Genomic DNA, 19,761 nt, shown 5'->3' with positions numbered 1-19,761 from the left:
TAGTCTAAATGCCTTTATCATGTTCAGTGTATTCCCTCAGTAGTACTGGCTCAGCTTGGAGAAAGCAATGACGTCAGGCTTTGAAAAGTAAACTGGTTTGAATTATTGATTGGCGACCACGCAGTCAGTGATGGAGATGAATACGTGTGTGTCTGTCTGCTTACCAGAAGCCAGATTAAAATGAACAAAATCCCTCACTAAATGGATCAAGGAGCCAAGAAGTTTATTGTCTGAGATGATGTCATAGCAGAGTGCATAGGGAGGGAACAGAAGGGAAAAACTGGGTTTTGTTTTCTTCCTGTTTCCAGGACTGATGTGCACACTATTTAGTAGATTTTGAAGCCATGCTTACAAAAATATATATTCTGTTGTTAGACAAATTGTGCATATGTGTATAAAAATACAGATTTTTTTATTTTGGGCATTAAAATTTGGGAAGTGTTCTAGCTTTATATTAAAGCATTCTGACAAGAAAAGCTCATCAAAATCTTCTACAGAGACACAGAATTTTAATACAAGGCTTATAGGTTCAGTGGACTTTGTTCACACTACGAAAAAATTGAGGATTCTGTGACCATGAATGGTTAAATTTGCATTTTGTATCTACTGATGTCTGATGTTTTCAGACTCTGAGTTTTGATTGCTGGTAACACTTCTTTGGCAATTGAAATAATTTTTCTTAGTCATGTCAAAGCACAAATGAAAAGTGTTGATCAAGAATTTATCATGTAATAAACACTCTTAAATCATGTCAGCGTACTAGTTGGACATTTTAGAAATGTATACAAGGTTAGCTTAATTTAATTAGCCAAGAAAGCATTAGCAGTGCCTTAAGAGCTACTTGAGGGCATGGTGATAATTGTAACGCATGATCCTCGCTAAAAGTAGTGCTGCCAACATTGTTCAACTTGTGCGGTGCAGCCCAGAGCTCTCCATTGTACTTAATTGCTAATGGGAGCGATCAGGGGCTGCTGCACTGAGGAAAGGTGCAGAGCTAAGCAGCATTTCTGTGCCCTGTGATCCAGTGTCTCTCTTCAGAGTCTCTCACTAGTTTCTCAGTCTGTAGCATTAGAAGTGTTTTCTGGTTTCTGGGTGATCATTTCAGGTTTGTGGCGTAAACTTGTTGCTACATTTTACTCTTCAAAAAGCTCTTAATGGTCAGCTGTTAAAAACATAGAAAATGTAAAACTTACTATGATTTCTCTTAAATTACAAGTATTACACATAACTCGATTTTTAAAAAGCTCTATTGGTTTTCTTTTATGAAAGACCCTGACTGGCATATTTTCTTTATTGTCTATGTAGTGTCTCATGGTGTTCTGGGTGTTCTGGTGTTTAGAATAAAGCTACAGAAAAAGTTAGATTTTCCTCCTTTTGCTGGATAAATGGCACTTGCTGGCCACCTGTGTGTAAAGCTCTTCAAGAAAAAAGCTCCTGTCCAATATCTGTGTTTTAAAGAACTGCATTGCCTTTGTGCTCGAGTTTGCAGTAGTATCAGTAAAGGTGCTGAGGCTAATGCTTTTAAAGTTCTTTGAAATACATCCTGAAATATGGAGCCTTGTGAAGTTATTCCAAACAATTTAATTTAAAGGAAGATTCCCAGGAAAGCTCATCTTTTTGGTGTGTAATAAAATCTCGGGTTCTTTCTGTTTTAGTGGTCTGCTGCTCTTTTGGGATTTAGCAGGGAAAAATCAGTGTTCTAAAATGAGTCGTGCAGGCCATTCCTTGGCTGTGTGGTGTTAATACAGCTGTGAGCAGTGGGAAATGGAGCAATTGTTGGAGGCAGTCTTTGTTCAGGGTTCTGTCAAAATACCATACAGTTGGCATTTGTGATCCTTTTGTGGTTCTGAAGGGCTCTCCTGAGTTTGAATTCTTCTTATGTATCGTACCAGATCAGTCTGGGACACTTTTAGCAGTCAGGATGCGTGAAGTGTCCATGGTTTGTTTTGGGAGGCAGTGGTGCATCCTGTTCAAAGCTGGCTATCCTTGCTGTCACACTGTTCCACGGCCTTCAAAGGAAGCAATCCAAGGGCTAATCCAGTGGTGGATAAGACCTCCAAAGAGTACTCAGGAAATGGTGTTGATGTTTTGTGTGCTGCATTGCTTCCTCTGAACATTAGTCTTGTCCCAAAGTAATATTAATAAAAGCTGCTTCTCCAACTACTGTCTTTGTCTGAACTTCAAACAGAAGGTTTGACCCATGGCTGTGAGACAGCCCATGACAATTTTGCAAGAGTTGCATACAGCTTGGGGTTATGCAAGATAATTAGCTCAGGTAATTATATTCTGATCACCTCTATCCCCCTGCAGTTTCACTTGCATGTGGTATGGTTTTGCACATCCTGCCCTAAATTGTTGAATATTTTCTATGCTGTTGGAAAAGTTTTAATTCCAATCTAATGATGCCTTGAATGATTTCTTTGTAAAACTTTATAGAACCCATCTTGGAACAAAGCATGCGGCAAGTACGCATCAATGAGCTGAAGCTTTCATTTCTGTGAATTTTGTGTGCTGTTTTGTAGCTGTGAGCCTTTGAAAGATTGCTGATTGTTTATTAGATATTTTAGCTCTAATGGATTACTTTTTCTGTGGGTAATATCACTCATGAACCCATTTATTGCAAAGGGAACTGACGATATGTTTTTATCCTTTTTTTATGTACACTTCATGCTTTGCTGGTTTTTCAAAACAATTTTTCAGTCTGACTTCACTCTTGAAATATTGTCTTCATTACCTTTGATGGGATTTTCATGGTTTATTTTAACCATTAATTCTGGTTTAAATTGTTCAAGTGTTGGTTTGCATTTATACGTGCTTGGATTCTTTTTCTGAATAAATTTAGTTTCTTTTTGCTTGGTAGTTACTAAAACAGGCAACTTTTCAACCAGTTGTAAGACTAATGTGTAATCTTCTGTAAGCCTTTTCATTTTGCACTGAATATGTGTATGCTGTAATAGTTTCAGCTCCAGTTGGGCTAGTTATGAAGGAGCCAGCTTTAGTTCTCGTATTAGAAATACAGAACTTAGAAGTGTCTCCAGGTTCCATAATTCTTGTAGAGTGTACTGAACTTTGTGGTTTTACCTTTATGCTTCTAGTAGTGTCTGTTGACGGCCTAACTAATTAAGCTTTGTTAGAAAGTTTGTGTCCAGTTGCACTTGGAGCAGATGCTTTGGTTTGGTTGTTTTCATAATGTGGGAAGGGGGCATTTTGCTTTTCTCCAGCCTCCAGTCAGTTCCTTCATTTTAAATGGATAAATAGTTGAGCCAAGCTATTTAAATAACCTGAAATGAAGAAGCTCTACATGTGGAAGAGATTACTTGCAGTGAAATTTGTTGCTGTGCTTCAGCAATCCCTCATTTCAAATACTTAATAACTACCCTCTACTATTTCTCTGATGTATCATTCAGGCTTAGAATTTTGTTTTTATGATGATTTAAACTTCAATACATTAATCTTAAGATTTCTATCATAATTGTACACAATTTTAATTTCTTTTTTCTCTTTTGAAAATACTGTCTTTAAGTGCATTGCAGCTAGGGGTGCAGAAGTGTTTTTTAATTCTATTTTTTATCCACACAGAAGGCCACCTTCCTAGTTTCCCTTGCTACAGACACTTCTTTGCTTAGTTTACTGAGTCTGTTTCCTGGTCATGTCCAGACCTTGGGGAGCAGTCTGGTTCAGGGCTTTTCAATCTGTCCTCTTTGCTATCCTCATTTAGGTAATTCTATGTCTTTATTTAGGTTTATAGTAGTATTGAAGGAGGCCATGCCCTATAAGCTTGGTTTAGGATGTGACTGTTAAGCAGAAACAAGATGGATTTTCAGGGACTGAGGGTAGGAAAACAACATTTGAATGTTTACATTTTTTCCACATCAGATTTGTAATCATTCTTGATTCTCAATTAATCACATAAATATAATTTCTGCTTTAAAAGTCTTTGTTAACAGAGTCTAGAAACTCACAGAAATGGTTAATGTAGTTCTGACTAAAAATGTGTTGCTTTTATTATTCCTTCAGTGTTGAATAAGGGGCATCAGTGGTTTAAAAAATTTCCCTTAAGTGGATTTACTAGAAATACTTTTAAGTGAGGTGTGGACCCCATACAGCAGGTAGAGAACTCTTCTCAGTGGACCTGCTCTTCTGCAGGTGTGTGATTTCACATATGCTGCGAGCTGTGAGCTCTGGCTGTGAACCCTGCAGTTGTGAAAACAACAGACTCGCCAATATTAATGCTTGCCAGGCCATTTGATCAGCGGGATCAGGATCACGTTACTGGTCCAGCTGAAACTAATCCTGTTCTCCACATCCCCTGGCTTCCCCTTGCCTCCCCTCCATCCTTCTGATTGGATTATCAGGTGAAATTTCACAGTATCATCCTAATTTTGGTGAAGGCACAAAGAGAGGAGCGCTCCTGGTGAGATGCTTGGACAGGCTGCTGACGATGGGAGGATAAACCTCAGCTCACTATTTATGGCCTCTGTCAGTTTGGCAGAGGCTGCTCCGTAGGTTACTCTCCCTTTCAGTCATGAGCCAAGTCACCTTTAGGTTGCAAGAGTTTTTTGTGTGTCACACTGAAGCTGTTGACAGGCACTCACTCAGTGTGGATACAAACAGGTGTCTTTTTTCTGTAACAGACAGAGGGAGTGGTTGCAGGTGTGAAAATCCCTAATTAACAGTGCTTATATTTTTAACTTGTAAACTTTTAGCTTTTCTCAAAAGCTTTCACATTTATTAAATAACCTGAATTCTAGGGTTGAAGAGTTTCAGGAAATAAAATGGAAATCTGTTGAAATAATAAAGCAGATTTTCCTGTGGAAGATAATATGTTTGGGGTTTTTAAAATCTGAAAAAATGGTGAAGAATTTATTCTTCTGAAAAGGTCTAGATGATAGTATTCTTTATGTTCTTATTAGCTAATATTGACGTAAGCATTGTTCACTGAAAAAAAACCAAACCCCAGAACCTGAATGTTAAAAGGATTCAGATCATCCTGCAATTGAGGCATTCTTTACTGTCATTACCACTAATGAAATACATCGTTAATAGTTGTTTATTCCAAGATCATCAAGCACTTAAGCATGAACATTATTTTTCCTTAACACCTGTGGAGAACCAATGTCTGATAAATGACTGTGTGCAAACAAGTGGAAATTAGAGAACTGCAACCAGGAGATGTGTTCTTTTAAGTTGATGTTTTTTTTCAAGCTGTCAGCAAGGTTAACGCATCAGGGCCTTCATGCAACTTGGAGTTCTCACTAAGGGAGTTAATGTGCTCTAATCCCAATACATTTATTTCTCAGCTTCTTGTCATTTGAAGGCTGAGGCAGAATGGATTGGTTTAGAAGGGATGTTGAAGATCAGCTCTTCCCAACCCCCTACCATGGGCAGGGACACCTTTGACTAGCTAGACAAGGTTGCTCAGAGCCCCATCCAGTCTGGCCTTGAAGTAAAAGTGCTTTCAGACTGGATTTTTAGGACACAAAGGTAGGTGTTCAGCCTGCAGCAGTATGTTGTGTACCATCACAAATACAGGGTGCTGCATTATGCTCGACCTCAAGTTCAGTCTTGTTACATCCTTTCCCCAGACAAGTGTATCAGGTCTTACCTCTTCCCACTAAGCAGTCAGCCACTTCTCCCCTACACGAGGGGCTGGAGGCATTTGCCAGGAAAATGTGCATTGGGGTGGGGAAGAGGAGCTTGTGAGGATGTGTTGGTGCTGGAGAGAGTGGGTAGTGTGGTGTGTCATCTTGAAATTAGAGCATATTGTGGATGTGTAAGGCAAGGTGTGGTACCTGGTTTGAGCATGATCATGAGAGTTTCAGTTACTTGAAATGTTTGTACCAAGCATAAGGAGAGTTTTACTCCTTCCCCCCTTCCTCCCCCCTTTAGTTTTTTTGGTTAAAAAGCTACAAAGCAAAGTGGTGAACTTAAAAAAAAAAAAAGAAATAGGATTTGAAAGGATTTATTAGATTCTGGTCAGATGACATGACCACATAAGAAATTTTTTTTGTTCTAGTATGTAGAATTTGGAATGAAACAAAACTTGAAATCTCAAAGAGATTGTGAAACCTTCTGATTTTTTAAATCTGCTTAGTATGCCTAGCCTAAAAATGCATTAGCTTAATGCTAGCAAAACCTAGTTCTTACTCTCATCAATAGATCTTGATGCAGATCTTTAATGCAATTAAATTTTTAGGAGTTAATGTTTTAATTTATATTTTTTACCTTTGCAGAAACTGATACACAAGGAACAAGTGGATTTTCCAGAATCACCAGACAGACAGCTAGACAATGTTTTTGGTGTATTTTACTGGTGTTTGAAATGCATTATAGTTTCAGTGAAAGCAAGTTATTTGTTAACTGAATAGTTATATGAGGGCAGGGATGAGACATGAGCTTAACTAATTGGGGTACTGGGGGCACAGTCACATTTTTTAATAAATAATTGTTGCAGTTTAGAAAGACAATTTTATCTTTTTATACTGTAGAATATAAAAGTTTAGTGAATGCACTAAAGAGCCCTGAGTATTTCAGATCTTTTGATGGACAGCTCATTTCAAGAACTTTGCAGGATCTGGTAGGAGAAAAGGCACACCAGTTTTTTTTCACATGTATTTTTAAGATAAGAATCCAGACTAATAATCTGGGACATCCAAGAAGATGTGTTGTTAATCAAAAGATGTATTTTAAATTAGAAAATAGAAAGCTAGAAATAACCGGGGGACCTGGATTTAGTTTCTCCAGTGTCACTAAAAATAAGATTGAGACATGTCTGTAATTGTTGTTTTTTCAGAGAGTCAAATGAAGTGGAAGAAGTTATATTTCAATATCAGAAGCTAGGATTTAACTAAAGTCAGAAGCAGAGGTTTTTGAAAACCTGTGGCTGAAACAGATTTTTTGAAAATGTTTGTTTCATTGTTATTATTAAGAGAAAGTAACTTTCAGGGTCTTTTGTGCTTATTTAGTGGTTTAAAAAGAAAAGCTATTTGTGCATTTAACAAAATGCAGAGAAATAGGATTGGTCAGCTGAAGATTGAATGTCAGTGCATTAATTTTGTGTCTTAGACATGGGAAGAGGCCATAGAAAAAACAGTTGCTGCAGTGCTTAAGAGAATGGGTTGAAAAGTTGCCTGAGTGAGGAGCTGTGTGAGCAGTGGTGTGAGTGTTCAGGGCGTGGCAGACACTCAGCAGGGTGTGCCCCACAGAATGTACAGCGAGGACAGCAAGTTTGACCATGGTGGAAAACTCAGATATTCATGTCTGCATGCCTGTGTCTGAGTACAGACGAACCTGTGGCAAACCAGACAGAGTCTTTTTCAGAAATTGCAAGGTGTGGTTGTGGTTTGAATGTTATATCATCTCTTACTTGAGAACTCTGTGAACTTGTGTTCACATGCTTGGAGATGCCAGTGGTAGAGATGGTTTGTACTCATTCTCTGTCTCCAAGACTTCTGGATTAGGATTATTTTGGGCTGTTCAGACCAGCAGTTTAAGAAGATTTCTTTGGTTATTCTCTTAGCCAGGAGATTCAACTTAAACAGAAGAAACAACCCCCCCCTTCCGTTGCCTTTCAAAGATGCTATAAGTAATCTTTGTATTTTAACTTTGGAATTAATCAAATGTCATGCTTTAGCCAACTGGTTCCTGTGATACACCTGAAGGCACTGTCAGTGAGTACTGCCCTGCTATGTGTGTTCTTCAGTCTTGCTAAAAGACTGTACTGTTATACTCATTGTTCTAAGAGGATAAATTGAGAAGGAAATGGCCAGTTTTATTAATGGATTTCTAGTTTGTGTTTTCCAAAATAAGGACTCTAGATGTTTTAAATAAAACTCTGTTATCAAAAACTCTGTTATCAAATTAGTGTTTTGAAATTTAGCAATGGATGGAGAAGAGACTACAGGTAATAATGTATACCAGTGTATTTGTAGCTTGCTCATAGATGGGTATTAAACAGTGTTTCTGTCTTTCTCCTTTTCATATAAAGCATAGAGATAATATGCAGCTATATATGTTTTCTTGCTTTATTTTAACTTTTGTTTCTAGGTATATCAGTACCATTGTTCAAGTGCCTTCAGTGAAAATGTGTTACCAGTTTGCCCCCACTGCCTCTCCCTAAATTGAATCTTAGCTCAACAGCTGATTTGTGGTACTCATTCAGCTGTCACATTCTATTTTACTTTTGAATCCAAAGATAAGACTGTGTTTTGCCAGTCTAGAGCATGGATGGTATCCTGTTAATGCCAGTTATTTCCTTACTCATTTGTAGCAAGAGTGCTTTCTGTAAGAGGTTTTTCTGGTTTTTCTGGATCACAGCTGGAGTTTGCTGGGTCTCTTCTGTTGGATCAATGCAGTTGCACCAAATTTTGTTTCTCTCTTTGTACCTCTGACACTGTGTAAAGTCATTTTTTTATTTTTCTCTGCTTGCTTTTTCTTTGTTGCTTTGGTATGCTTGAAGGCAATTTCTGACATGATTAAGATTTTATTAATTCATATTCTCTGCATTCTCTCAGCATGTGAGTGTGTTTGCTTCAGTGCCAGTGTTTCATTAGGAGTGCAGTGCCTTGGTTCCTACTTCTGCAATTGCATTATTAATTTCTTATTTTTTAAGTTTGATGCTTGTATCATATTTTTCTAGTCCCAGAACATTTTCATGATATCTACTCTGAAGTAATAAGTTTCTGGGTTGAAACTGAAGTGCTATTTTTAATCATTAAAGGTATAAATGGTTTGAGACCCAGTTCCTTGAGGGAGCAAGCTGGCTGCTGTGGAATCATTAGACCTGTTTTGCTATAAATGGGAGGAAGCAGTGGATAGACTGCTCTCTGTAAATGCTTCCCAAACTGAAATTAATTTTCTTCCTTGTTCTAGCATATCCCAGTTTGGATAATCTCTTGAGTGTTAGAAAAACTATATCTGCATTTTACTGTGGGTAGTGAAGGTTCTGGATAGTAGTCTGATTTCATTCCCCAGAGCTTGAATTTTTAAAATTGTCTTTTAACTGGAAAATTGAGCTTGGATTCTTGGTAATGTATTTAAAATTTCAGTGATTTCAACTTTGTAGTAGCTTTGTCACTACTTCATGATAAAACATTTTCTGTGTTAGTGCATCTTACACAGCATGTACTCTAATGTAGGTTAGTATTTGGACTTGAGTATCTTAGGATTTAACTTGGTTTGTACTTGCTGAGTTTGTGCATAGAGTTAATATGCAGACAAGCGAGGCTCAGCTGAAAATAATAGCCTAAACAAAGAATAACCTAATTAAATCAACCCCTTAATTGCTAGTCTGGTTCCTCAGGCAGCTGCAAGGAACTGATCGCTCACGTGATCACACTGACAGCCTGCTTTTCCAGTTTCTGAAGCTATTTGCCAGTATATGTTCATTTGACAGCATTAGAGTTCTCAAAGATACTCAACTTTTATGAATTTTGTGAATTTTGTAGCAGAGAGAGACCTGAAGTAGCAGAATTTGTCTCCATTGCCAGTATTTTGTTTTAACTGCCAGCTGACAGGACAAGATCCTAGCTGAACTTGAGACTTGGGACCAGAGGCAAGGAGGAAATGCAGAGAAAGGTGATGGTAGAGGACTCGGAGGAGTTTGGCTTTTTGCATGAAAAAGGGTGGAGATGGAATACAGGAACCTGTGCATTACTAATTTCACTGCTGGCAAATACTTGTAATGTTACCGCTTGTAAAGCTTTGTTACATGCTGCTTCATCTTTCCTAGTTTCATTTTCTCTGTCTTGCTTAGCCGGTTATAAACTGGTTCTGTGGCTTACCTTGAAACTCTGCTTCTATCCTTCACAGGGGAGCTTTTGTAGTTTCAGAAAGTAGTTACTAAAATTGACCTAAGCAGGGTTGTATTTCTCTAAGTCCACAAGTAAACTGAAAATTAAGCAGAAAGTATATGCACAAATACTTACAGTGTTCAGAAGTGAATATGAAGGCTACTAAAATTTTGTAAAAAGTTGGTATTTTTGTAGTTTCAGAGTGTTATGGAAAACAGCCAGCTGCTGCCCATGTATTTTATAGGGCTATGCAGGGTGCAGGTGTTTTGTATTTAGGAATTATCTTTTGTATTAGTTATTATCTTTTGTATTTGTCTGATCCCTCAGTGAAATGAAGAAGATCACTGACAAGGTAGGAATTTCATCTAAAAGAAGGAAAGTGAGGTTTTGAAGTTTTAGTGAGCTGGTCTGGTTTTTAGATGGATCAGAGAAACATCAGAAGAAGATCTGAGGAGATTGGAGTGGTGCTGTGTAGGCAGGCAAGGGAGTGCATGGGCTCTTCTTGTGTCACAGTGGTGCTGAGCTGTCTTGTCAAACTGCACCCATACATTTGTATTTCACTTTCTAAATACTGTGCTCTGATATTCTGTCTTCCTCTCTTAAAAGATAAGCCTTTTGTTTTTTTTTAATTTTCTGAGTATGTGACATGTAATGTTGAAGTATCTGGAGTACAAATCAGTTTGCTGTTGTTACTAAAACTGATGAACAAATGGGACTTCTGTGGTTATCTCCTTGTGTTTAAGTAAAACTATCTCTTTGTCATAGTTCAGGTTCTTACTGACAATTCCTGGACCTTAATATTTGAAAATTGGTTCTCTGTTGTTGCAATGAAGGATGTTTAGTATTTTAATCATAGAATCATGGAATGGTTTGGGTTGGAAGAAACCTTAAAGATCATTTCATTCGAAAACCTTTGCCATGGGCAGGGGCACCTATCCAAGGTTGCTCAAAACCCCACCCAACCTGGCCTTGAACACTTCCAGGGGTTGGGCAGCCACAGGTTCTTTGGGCAGCCTGTGCCAGTGTCTCACGACCTTCACATGGAAGAATTTTTTCCTAATATCTAACCTAAACTTGCCATCTGTCAGTTTAAAACCATTCCTTGTCCTGTCAATGCAGTCCCTTTCCAGCTCTCTTAGAGTCCCTTTAGTTACTGACAGGTTCTATAACATCTCCCTGGAGCCTTGTCCAAGCTGAGCAACCCCAATTCTCTCAGCCTGTCTCCACAGCAGAGCTGCTCCAGTCCTTGGATTATCTTTGTGACTTTCTCTGGACTCGCTCCAACAGGCCCATGTCCTTCATATGTTGTGGGCCCCAGGGCTGGACACAGGACTCCAGGTGGGATCTCAGGAGTGGGGGTGTAGGCAGGGGGAATCCCCTCCCTTGACCTGCTGCTCAGTTTGCTGCTGATGCAGCCCGGGATGCTTTTGGCTTTCTGGCCTGTAGGAACACAATGTGGAGACCTTCTTGTCAAGCAACACCCTCAAGTCTTTCTTCCCGGGGTGCTCTCCATCCATTTTCCACCCAGCCTGTACTTGTGCTTGGGATTGCCCTGACCCAGATGCAAGACCTTGCACTTGGACTTTTTAAACTTCATGAGGTTTGCCCAGGGCCCCACTGAATGGCATCAAGACTGTTTTGATGAGCTAAAATTTGTAGTTAATAGAATCCTGATTTTATGTTTTGTTGTGGTATTTCACCTAAATAGAAGCAGATCCTCTGAAGTTTGCTGTCTAATTTTTGTGTACAACTTTGAAGTAATGCCTTACTACTGTCTTTGAGTTTCTGTCTCTGTTGCCTTTGATAATTGCAATGGAAAAAAAGCCCCTTTTGGTACTGTTTAGGTGCTTTTTGAAAGATGTTTAGAGTAGTGTGGTTAGTGTGCTTAATGCTGTTAATGAACATGCTGGACATCTCCTGGCTATGCGCTGGACAGTTTGATGGGTTGAACAAGGTACTGGAAAACTCTTACAGGAAGGAAAAGTGTTTGTTTAAGTATTTTAAAGACAAAAGCAACATCAGCAGAGTAAATAATTGCTGTGGTTTTAAGTGTCTTAATTTTTCACAGTCCTTTTCTCTCTTTACTAGCTCTTTTGCAAGTAAGGTGAGAATAGCAGTATCATGTGTGATACATAAAGAAATACAATGAATTATATAAACAATACTTGTTCAAAAATACAGGAAAACTATAATAGGAGTTTAGTATTTGAAATATTTTCATAGTTTCTGGTAATGTTTTCAGAATAAATACTTTTAATATTGTGCACAAATTGGTCACTGAGAGTTTGACAGAGACTTTCCTTTTACTGAGCTGAAGTTTACCCTTTTTCTGTAAGGATTTCTGCAAATGAGCCAAGTAAGTATGATCTGGTGCTTTTTTTCCTTTTCAGAAAGATGAAGGTAGTGATGCTAGTTTGAGTGATAGCCACATATCTCCTCCTGCCAAACGTACCTCAAAACATGCTGATCCTGTGGGCAAAGACAAATCGAAATCGCGCGGTACTGGGCAACGAGAGGAATGGAGCATCTCAACTGGACAGTCCAGGTAATTGGTGCCAACAGAAAAAGGAACTCATACCAGTTTTTTTCTGTGTTGTTATCCCACTTATGCTACTTCTGCAGTCAGCTGCAGCTCAGGAGTGTACTTTTGAAACATCTTAGTTTTACACAATTTTCTTCATTTTAAGACTCCAGGAATGTGGATTGCATCAATTGCCTCATCTCTATTTCCTTTCTATGCATATTTGTACAAAAAATATAAAGTAATTTTGTTTGAGATGCAGTCTGAATTTTAGATTCTTGATGCATCCAAATTTAGTAATGTAATTGCTATTTTTATGTACTCAAGCTATAAGAAGACATGATATTTTAATTAGGGAATCAGTGTTACAGTCTTTAGGGAATGGGTTACAGTCAAGTTTATTTCTATTGTTGTTCAGCCTAGTCAGTAAATTTTACTGAATATAGCCTCAGTCTTGCCACATTTTTGTAACTTGAAGCAGAAGTAATTAATTTTATTTTATAAACTATTTCATAGTATTTTTCAAAGCATCCTTGTATTCATAAGTTTCCTCACATGATTACAAGTAACTGTGAGACAGTGTACACGGTATGTTCCTGATCCATGAACTTTCAGTTAATACTGATTATTTTGTAGATATGTATTTCATTTTTATGTGCATGTCAAAATCATTCTTGAAATTATTTGTACGTAAGAGTGACTGCAAGTCACTACTGGACTGTTGACTGCTAGGATGAAGTTTGCTTACAAGCTTTGTAAATCTCAAGAAAGACCTCTTCTTATCTTTTTCTCTTTTAAAACAGAATTAATGAAATCTAGCATATTAATGTGCCATGGTAATTGGGAATGTATTGAAACTTGTGCACCTTCTGTTTATTTTGTTTGTCAGAGTAGACTTGTACTGGAGCTCCTAGAAATGTCAATATACAAAAAGAAATATTTAATGCAACTGGGAGAATTTAGATCATTGTGTCAAATGAAATTTGGCCAGGGTACTGAGTATTGTTGCTCATTTAGAACCCACTGTGACATGTCTTTGCATCTGAAGTTTTATGTTGGTTCTGCCAAAACCCAAAGCACTGTGCTTAACAGTGGTCTTCAGTCACTAAGACTTTTCCCAAAAGTTCTGTTATTCTACTGGTTTATCCAAGGTGTTGGAATGATGGTTGCCTTTGGAGAGCTATACCAAGGTTCAGTTCTGAAATTTAAGGAGTTGATAGCATAAGGGCATGAAGAAAGATTAGGGAGATTAGAGATGCTTTGACAGCTGGGGGAATTCATACAATTGGTATTGAGCAGTTTTGTCCTTACTAAGATGTTGGGCATGAAGTAGACTCTTCCAAGGCTATGTCTTGGGAAGGTTTTGAAATCAGAGTATCACTGAGCATTTTACAGTCAAAGTTCTATTTTCACTGTGTGCCTTTTGCTTGGCTAAGGAACGTTAATGTTATTTGTATGTATCATTGTCTCATAGGTTAACTTCTCAGCCTGGTGCTACACTACCAAATGGACGTAGCTTATGTAAGTGAATTATAGCAAAACTTTTTGTATCATTTTCTGCATTAAATGGTTTTATGTCAATGATTTTCAGTGGCATATGTTTTTGATAACTTTACTGATTCCTTTGACCGTTTTGACGAGAAAAGTTGCTGCTCAATTTTCTCCTGTCACCATCTTGGATACTCTCTGTGGATATGGGGAACATTTTTAGATGGAAATCCATTTCTCTTCTCAATTCAGACCTCTTGGCCATGATCTCGATGTTTTCCTTAATTCCCAAATTACTGTTATGAGCTAATTTTGACCTTCTTCTCTCAGTTGGTCTCTTTAATTTACTTAGTCTCTTTGCTCATCTGAAATTTGGCCTTTTGTGGTTCTTAACATTACTTAACTCTATTGCTTTAGAGAGACCTGCCTTGTCTGCAGCTCCTGCTACCTTGAACAGTCTTCTAAAAAGCTTGTACCTTACAAACTTGCCATTTCATTGCTTATCTCAGCTAAAACCACTTTGTCTTTTGTGTCCCTTTTTCATCAGTTCTGTCTTGTTTATTTTGTGTTTACTCTATGTAAAGTGTTATTTCATTAGACATATTTGGTATTTTATTATTTTTTGTGGTGCCTAAGGAACAATTAGCAGTAGGATCTCTTTGTTTGTTTGGCACTGTACAGAGTAGCTGGTATAGATTTGCTTGTGAAGTCAGTATGTTGTATCTGGTCTTTTGATACTATATTTGAAAGACTAAGAATTGCAACTGTGGGCCAAGTGTGCATTTTAGTACTGATGTTAACTTAAAAACATTGAATGCTTAATTGAATGCCAAATTTTCATCATAAAATAAGATTATCATCTAAGGAAACAAGCTTGAATATGCAGAAGTAACTTTTAAAATAACTTTGATAGGAATTAAATACATAGTTCATACTGTCCTTAATAACTTTTGGTTTATTGTCCTTGCTAAGTATTCTGTTATTAATTCTTGTTTGTGAAAATGTTGTTTCCTGCATTTTGAAGTAGTAATACAAATTTCTCTTAGCTCTCAAAAGCCACCCCCTTCGAGGGGAAAAAAAGGGAGATGGGGACCATGCTTGCATAAACGGAGATATAGAAGTCAGAAAAAGTTGTCGGTCCAGGAAAAACAGATTTGAAACTTTGAATCAGAGTTTATTGTTTGATCAGCTAGTAAACAGGTATGTGGGGATACTACAGTTGTATTCACAAAGCACCTTAATGATTTTTTTAAAATTAGAAACCCCTGTGTTCCAGTGCCATGTCTGTGTTTTACTGTGGGGATGCATTGAGACGAGCTAGACTGTGGTTTGAGTTACAGCTGGGTCTGTGCTGTGACTGCCGTGGTGTCCATGCTCTAAATGCAGAGCAGCTTCCCAGGCTTTCATTGAGGAGTAAGTTACTCTGTCCTTACACCTGGATAAAGCTGTGTGTTGGCAGTTACTGCAGAGTGCCTGACCTGCTGTAAATCCACACCCTAGTTTGTTTCTTGGTAACCTGTTTATGTAGTGATACCTTAAATGTCATGTAAATTGGTGATTAGCAGCAGTGCTTGGAAGCATTCTAGATTTTGCTTGTATGATTTTGATCATAAAATATCAAAAGTTTGTAGCTTTCTTTTGTTTTTGTTTTTTTTCCCATTTGTTAATAATTCACATAGGGTGGGTGTCACTTTTTGACATTTACTGTGCAGACAAAGTAGGTCAGGGAGGCACGGTCTGGTCTGAGCATAGGAATGGGAGCCAGAAATGCTTTTTTTGAAATATTATTTCTCTATAGCCCTGGGCAGGTCACTTTATATGTCCTGATCTTGCCACCTGTAAAACAGGTTTTAGCACTCACATCTATGAGAGACTGCTTTCTCCAGAGCTGGAAAATTATTTAAGCATTAACATTTAATTGTCAAGCATGATCTTTATTTTTAAATGTATTCTGTTGAATCTTTTATTAATTTAATTTCCTTTTTCAACTTACTCAGTAACTACTTGGTATCAGTGTGCAAACTTATATTAAGTTACATTTATTTTTTAGTTGCAATTGACTCTTCCTCTCCTCATCAACAGTAGGGAAAAGTCTACCATGAAGGTTGTAATTTGATAAGATCGTGGTACTGAAGTCTCTATATGAGCTTATACTGGTAACAGTGTGTCCCATAATCATTGGAAGTTTTTAAGAACACGTTTGACAAAAGTCTGTCAGGAATGATTTAGGCATTCTGTAGTGTGTTCTTGCCTGGCAGAGCACGTTGACTTTTCCAGATCCCTTCCAACCCTATTTTCTTTGGTAGCAAACTGCAGCATGATTTTACTTGAAATGGTTCCGTCACTCATCACAGATATTTTGGAAGAATTGTTTAAAATGGAGAGGAGCTCTCATAGTGAAAGTGTGGCCTTACTGACTTACATCACCAGAACTTCCACTGTCTTCATTCTAGGCAGTCTTTCACCCTTTAGATTTACTTTTAAACAGCTTGAAAAAAAGGAAATGAAGGTTTCTGTCTTCTTACAAATATTATACAAATATAGTAGAATTCCAGTTGAAAGCTACTCTAATCACCATGGAGAGCAGTAACATGTTCTTCAGGACAGGTGGCCAAATAATTGACTTGGCCTGGCTAATACTGTGCTGGTCTCTTCTTTAGCAGAGAAGCATCTTGGCCGGGTTTATCACTTACATACCACTGCTGTTTTAACAACTGTTTACAAATACTCCAGATAATGAAAATGCTGACTAAATAGTAGATGAGAAATGATTCAAATACTGAGAAATGAGGTCAAATACTGAATGATGAGATTCTAGATGTTACTGATTTAATAAAAATCCCAAATGTTCTAGTGTCTTTTTGAGGCCAGGGTAAGAAACTGTAAAGCTTATGGGGTGGGGGCATTAATTGCATTCCCAGTATTATAATTATATAGGTGAAAGGCTTTGCTTTCATATTTTGCAAATTTAATCTTACCTGACACCTAATCTAATGTCTCAGCAGTTGCAAATTTATATGCTACAATTTATACTGAGCCAAATTATTTAAAAAAGTTTGTTAAAATACTGCTATCTAATTTGAACCCCAAACTTAAGTAGCATCAGCATTTCTTCTTTTACATACTTCTTAGTTTATATTCTTTCCATTTTATTATGGTTAGGTTTGTAGCTAATTGATAGACAACGTAAGATGTTGAATGCTATGTCCAAAGTTTTGCATGGCATTGTTTGCATGGCATTGATTTTTTGTGTGTGTTAACTGTTGCATATATTTTAGTACTGCTGAAGCTGTCCTGCAGGAAATGGATAATATTAACATCAGGAGGAACAGGCGATCTGGGGAAGTAGAACGTCTGCGGATGTGGACAGACACAGAATTCGTAAGTGCGGAGTTTCTGAGATCTTGGATAAAAGTCATATCAAGGCAGAGCATGTTTGTTTTTGCAAACACCATACATTTGTAGCTCTGTGTAAAGGTTTATGATTTTCTTCAGTGGATAACATTAAAAAACCATGATAAACTAAAATCCAGAACTAAATTAGTGGATATGCTCTACATTGCTTCCTTTATTGATAAATTCACTGTCATGCTCTCCTGATTTGCTGTGGTGGTTTGAAGCATACTCTGGTAGCCTGGAAGCAGCAGGACCAGGGACTGTCATCTGCTTTTTTCATGGAAACTTGATACTGATGTTACTCTGTATTAGGTGGACTAGGTACTGTCTGACAGATTGACTTTAGCATCTATTAAATGAGACTGCCTTTGTAGTCTACCTGTGGAAAGCTCTGCTGGAAAAACACTTGAGGACTAGAGGTTGTGTGGAGTGTTATTTGCTGCACTGGGACTAATACTGAGTGACATGGGACAGTACTGATGGAATTGCATGTGCATTTCATTCCAGGAAAACATGGATATGTATTCTCGAGTGAAAAGAAGGAGGAAGTCACTGAGGAGAAATAGCTATGGGATTCAGAACCACCATGAAGTGTCCACAGAAGGGGAAGAAGAAGGTATGGGTTGTAAAAAATAGTGGGGGCTTGTCTGAAATACTTATAAAAGAAAGTTCTCCTTCCCATAAGATGGCAATATATTGCTATATTCAGAAAGGAGAACAAAGCCTGGATTCTAAATGTTTGTATAGTAAATTTCCTTCCTTCTGTTTTTCTAAATACTAAGTAATTGGAGCTTTCCTTCCATTCCCTGTAACAAACCTCTGGTGGAAATCAGGGTATGATGAATGTGTGTTCTAACTGATTTGATGTTTCTCATGTGCTGAGTGGCAATTACCAGAAAGAATTTGTAATAGTTAGGCCTGCATCCTTCCTTGGGGGTACGGTATTAATTAAAGTCTCCTTTCTGTCCACTGACATTTTAGAAAGCTTGTAGGTGCACAGCTGTGAAATTCTACTTTCCTTTAAAAATTTAAATGGAACTGGTCAATGGGTTCAAAAATTACCAGGAATGCAGGGATTGTGCCTAACTTTGATTGCCTGATCAGCATCATGCTTGGGCTCCTTAAAAAATCCTACTTAAACTTCAGGCACCCATATAGGTTTCAGCATACTGCATCTCAGTTTTTAATTAAAACTGCTGTGGAAGGTATGGTTTGTCCCAATGAATAAGAATACAGTCCTAGTTCTGATATCCATGGATGGAAATTCTGATCCTGTTAACTGATGAGCTTATGTTGTGCCTTTATACACAAAATATGTAGAGTGTATTTCTATGTTCTTTGCTTTGTGTAAAAATGATACTGTGAATCATAAAGTTGTACTTATTTTCATGCTGTGTCAAATATTTGATTTATTGAGGCTCCTGTGGGAAAAGAGAAGAAAAGAATTGTCCTTAATTTGAAGAATAGGTATTGAAGGAAAAATACAGTGGATCAAAGTGATATTTGGAGTATTTTACAACTAAAGCTGTTTTGAATGCATTTATTTTTCTTTCTTTTGCCTTTCCAGAATCTTGAGTAAAAATCTAGAAGGAAGTTTGACAATGTGCTGTAGATTTATCATGACCTTCAAATTTCCACTGATTTGACAAGTAGTGTTAATTAATAAATGGGCAGTAATTCTCTGTAACTATTAAAAAATTAATTTTCTAGGATGAAAGTGGCTGTGACATGAAGTGGAAGTGTTCTGAAAATATTTTTATCCCCCAACAGAGTCTCAGGAAGAAGATGGAGATATAGAAGTAGAAGAAGCTGAGGGGGAAGAAAATGATCGGCCATATAATCTCAGACAGAGAAAAACTGTTGAGAGATACCAGGCCCCTCCAATAGGTGAGGAACCTGACAGTGCTTGACCTGCAGGAGTACCATGGATGTGGGGAGGGAATAGTTGGATGGCTGTTTCTCACCCCTGACAGAGTAGCAGGGATGCAGCAATGTGTGATTTCCACCCTGACCTGTTGTGGTTCACCATGTGGATGGGACTGCTGAGACACAGTGTCACACTGAGACACTGACACACTGTCAGTTTGTCAGTGGTGGTGGCATTGCTGCCTCATTGAACTTTGCAAATACCACCCTGTGCTGGGCTCAGGGCAGGGGATGAACAGGGTTTAGGTCAAGAAATACTTGGCAGAAAGCAATCTAATACATACATAGGAAAAATAGTTACTGTTATGCCCATTTCTCTTCTTGAGTGGTAAGCCTAATTCATAACTGTGCATAAATGGCATAGCAGCAGTTATCACAAAATGAGAAATCTCAGGTATTTCAGTGATCATATAGTCCAACTGCCTGGCAGCTTCAGGGCTGACAAAAAGCATGTTTTTCAGATTATTGCCCAAATGCCTCTTATCACAGGCTTGGGGCATCAACCACTTCTTTGGAAGCCTTTTGCAGTGTTGGACCACACTCTCAGTAAATAAATGCTTCTTCTTGTCAAGTTTGAGTTTTCCCTGATGCAGCTTTGAGCCATTTCTGCAAGTCAGAGGATCACAGAGTACGAGTTCT

At 37.9% G+C, this 19,761-nt stretch overlaps 1 protein-coding gene across 6 annotated transcripts in view; it reads left to right on the top strand.

Moving 5' to 3' along the window:
* Positions 1-19,761, top strand: part of ATAD2B (ATPase family AAA domain containing 2B) — a 74,894-nt gene that overhangs the window by 3,968 nt on the left and 51,165 nt on the right. For 4 of the 6 annotated variants that reach the window (XM_050972491.1, XM_030235835.2, XM_030235836.2 and 1 more), the window contains exons 2-7: positions 12,182-12,336; positions 13,787-13,833; positions 14,847-15,000; positions 17,079-17,181; positions 17,704-17,812; positions 18,967-19,083. In XM_050972491.1, the coding sequence (XP_050828448.1) occupies positions 12,182-12,336; positions 13,787-13,833; positions 14,847-15,000; positions 17,079-17,181; positions 17,704-17,812; positions 18,967-19,083 (685 nt within the window). Of the gene's footprint in view, positions 1-7,387; positions 7,422-7,517; positions 7,671-12,181; positions 12,337-13,786; positions 13,834-14,846; positions 15,001-17,078; positions 17,182-17,703; positions 17,813-18,966; positions 19,084-19,761 lie in introns of those variants that run through there. The other 2 variants (XM_030235837.2, XM_018921272.3) reach the window with 2 other exon arrangements.

Source organism: Serinus canaria, chromosome 3 (genome assembly GCF_022539315.1).
Source record: "Serinus canaria isolate serCan28SL12 chromosome 3, serCan2020, whole genome shotgun sequence".
Taxonomy (NCBI): Eukaryota; Metazoa; Chordata; class Aves; order Passeriformes; family Fringillidae; genus Serinus; species Serinus canaria.
Note: the sequence above shows the minus strand (reverse complement) of the source record. Positions and strands in the feature narration are given on the sequence as shown.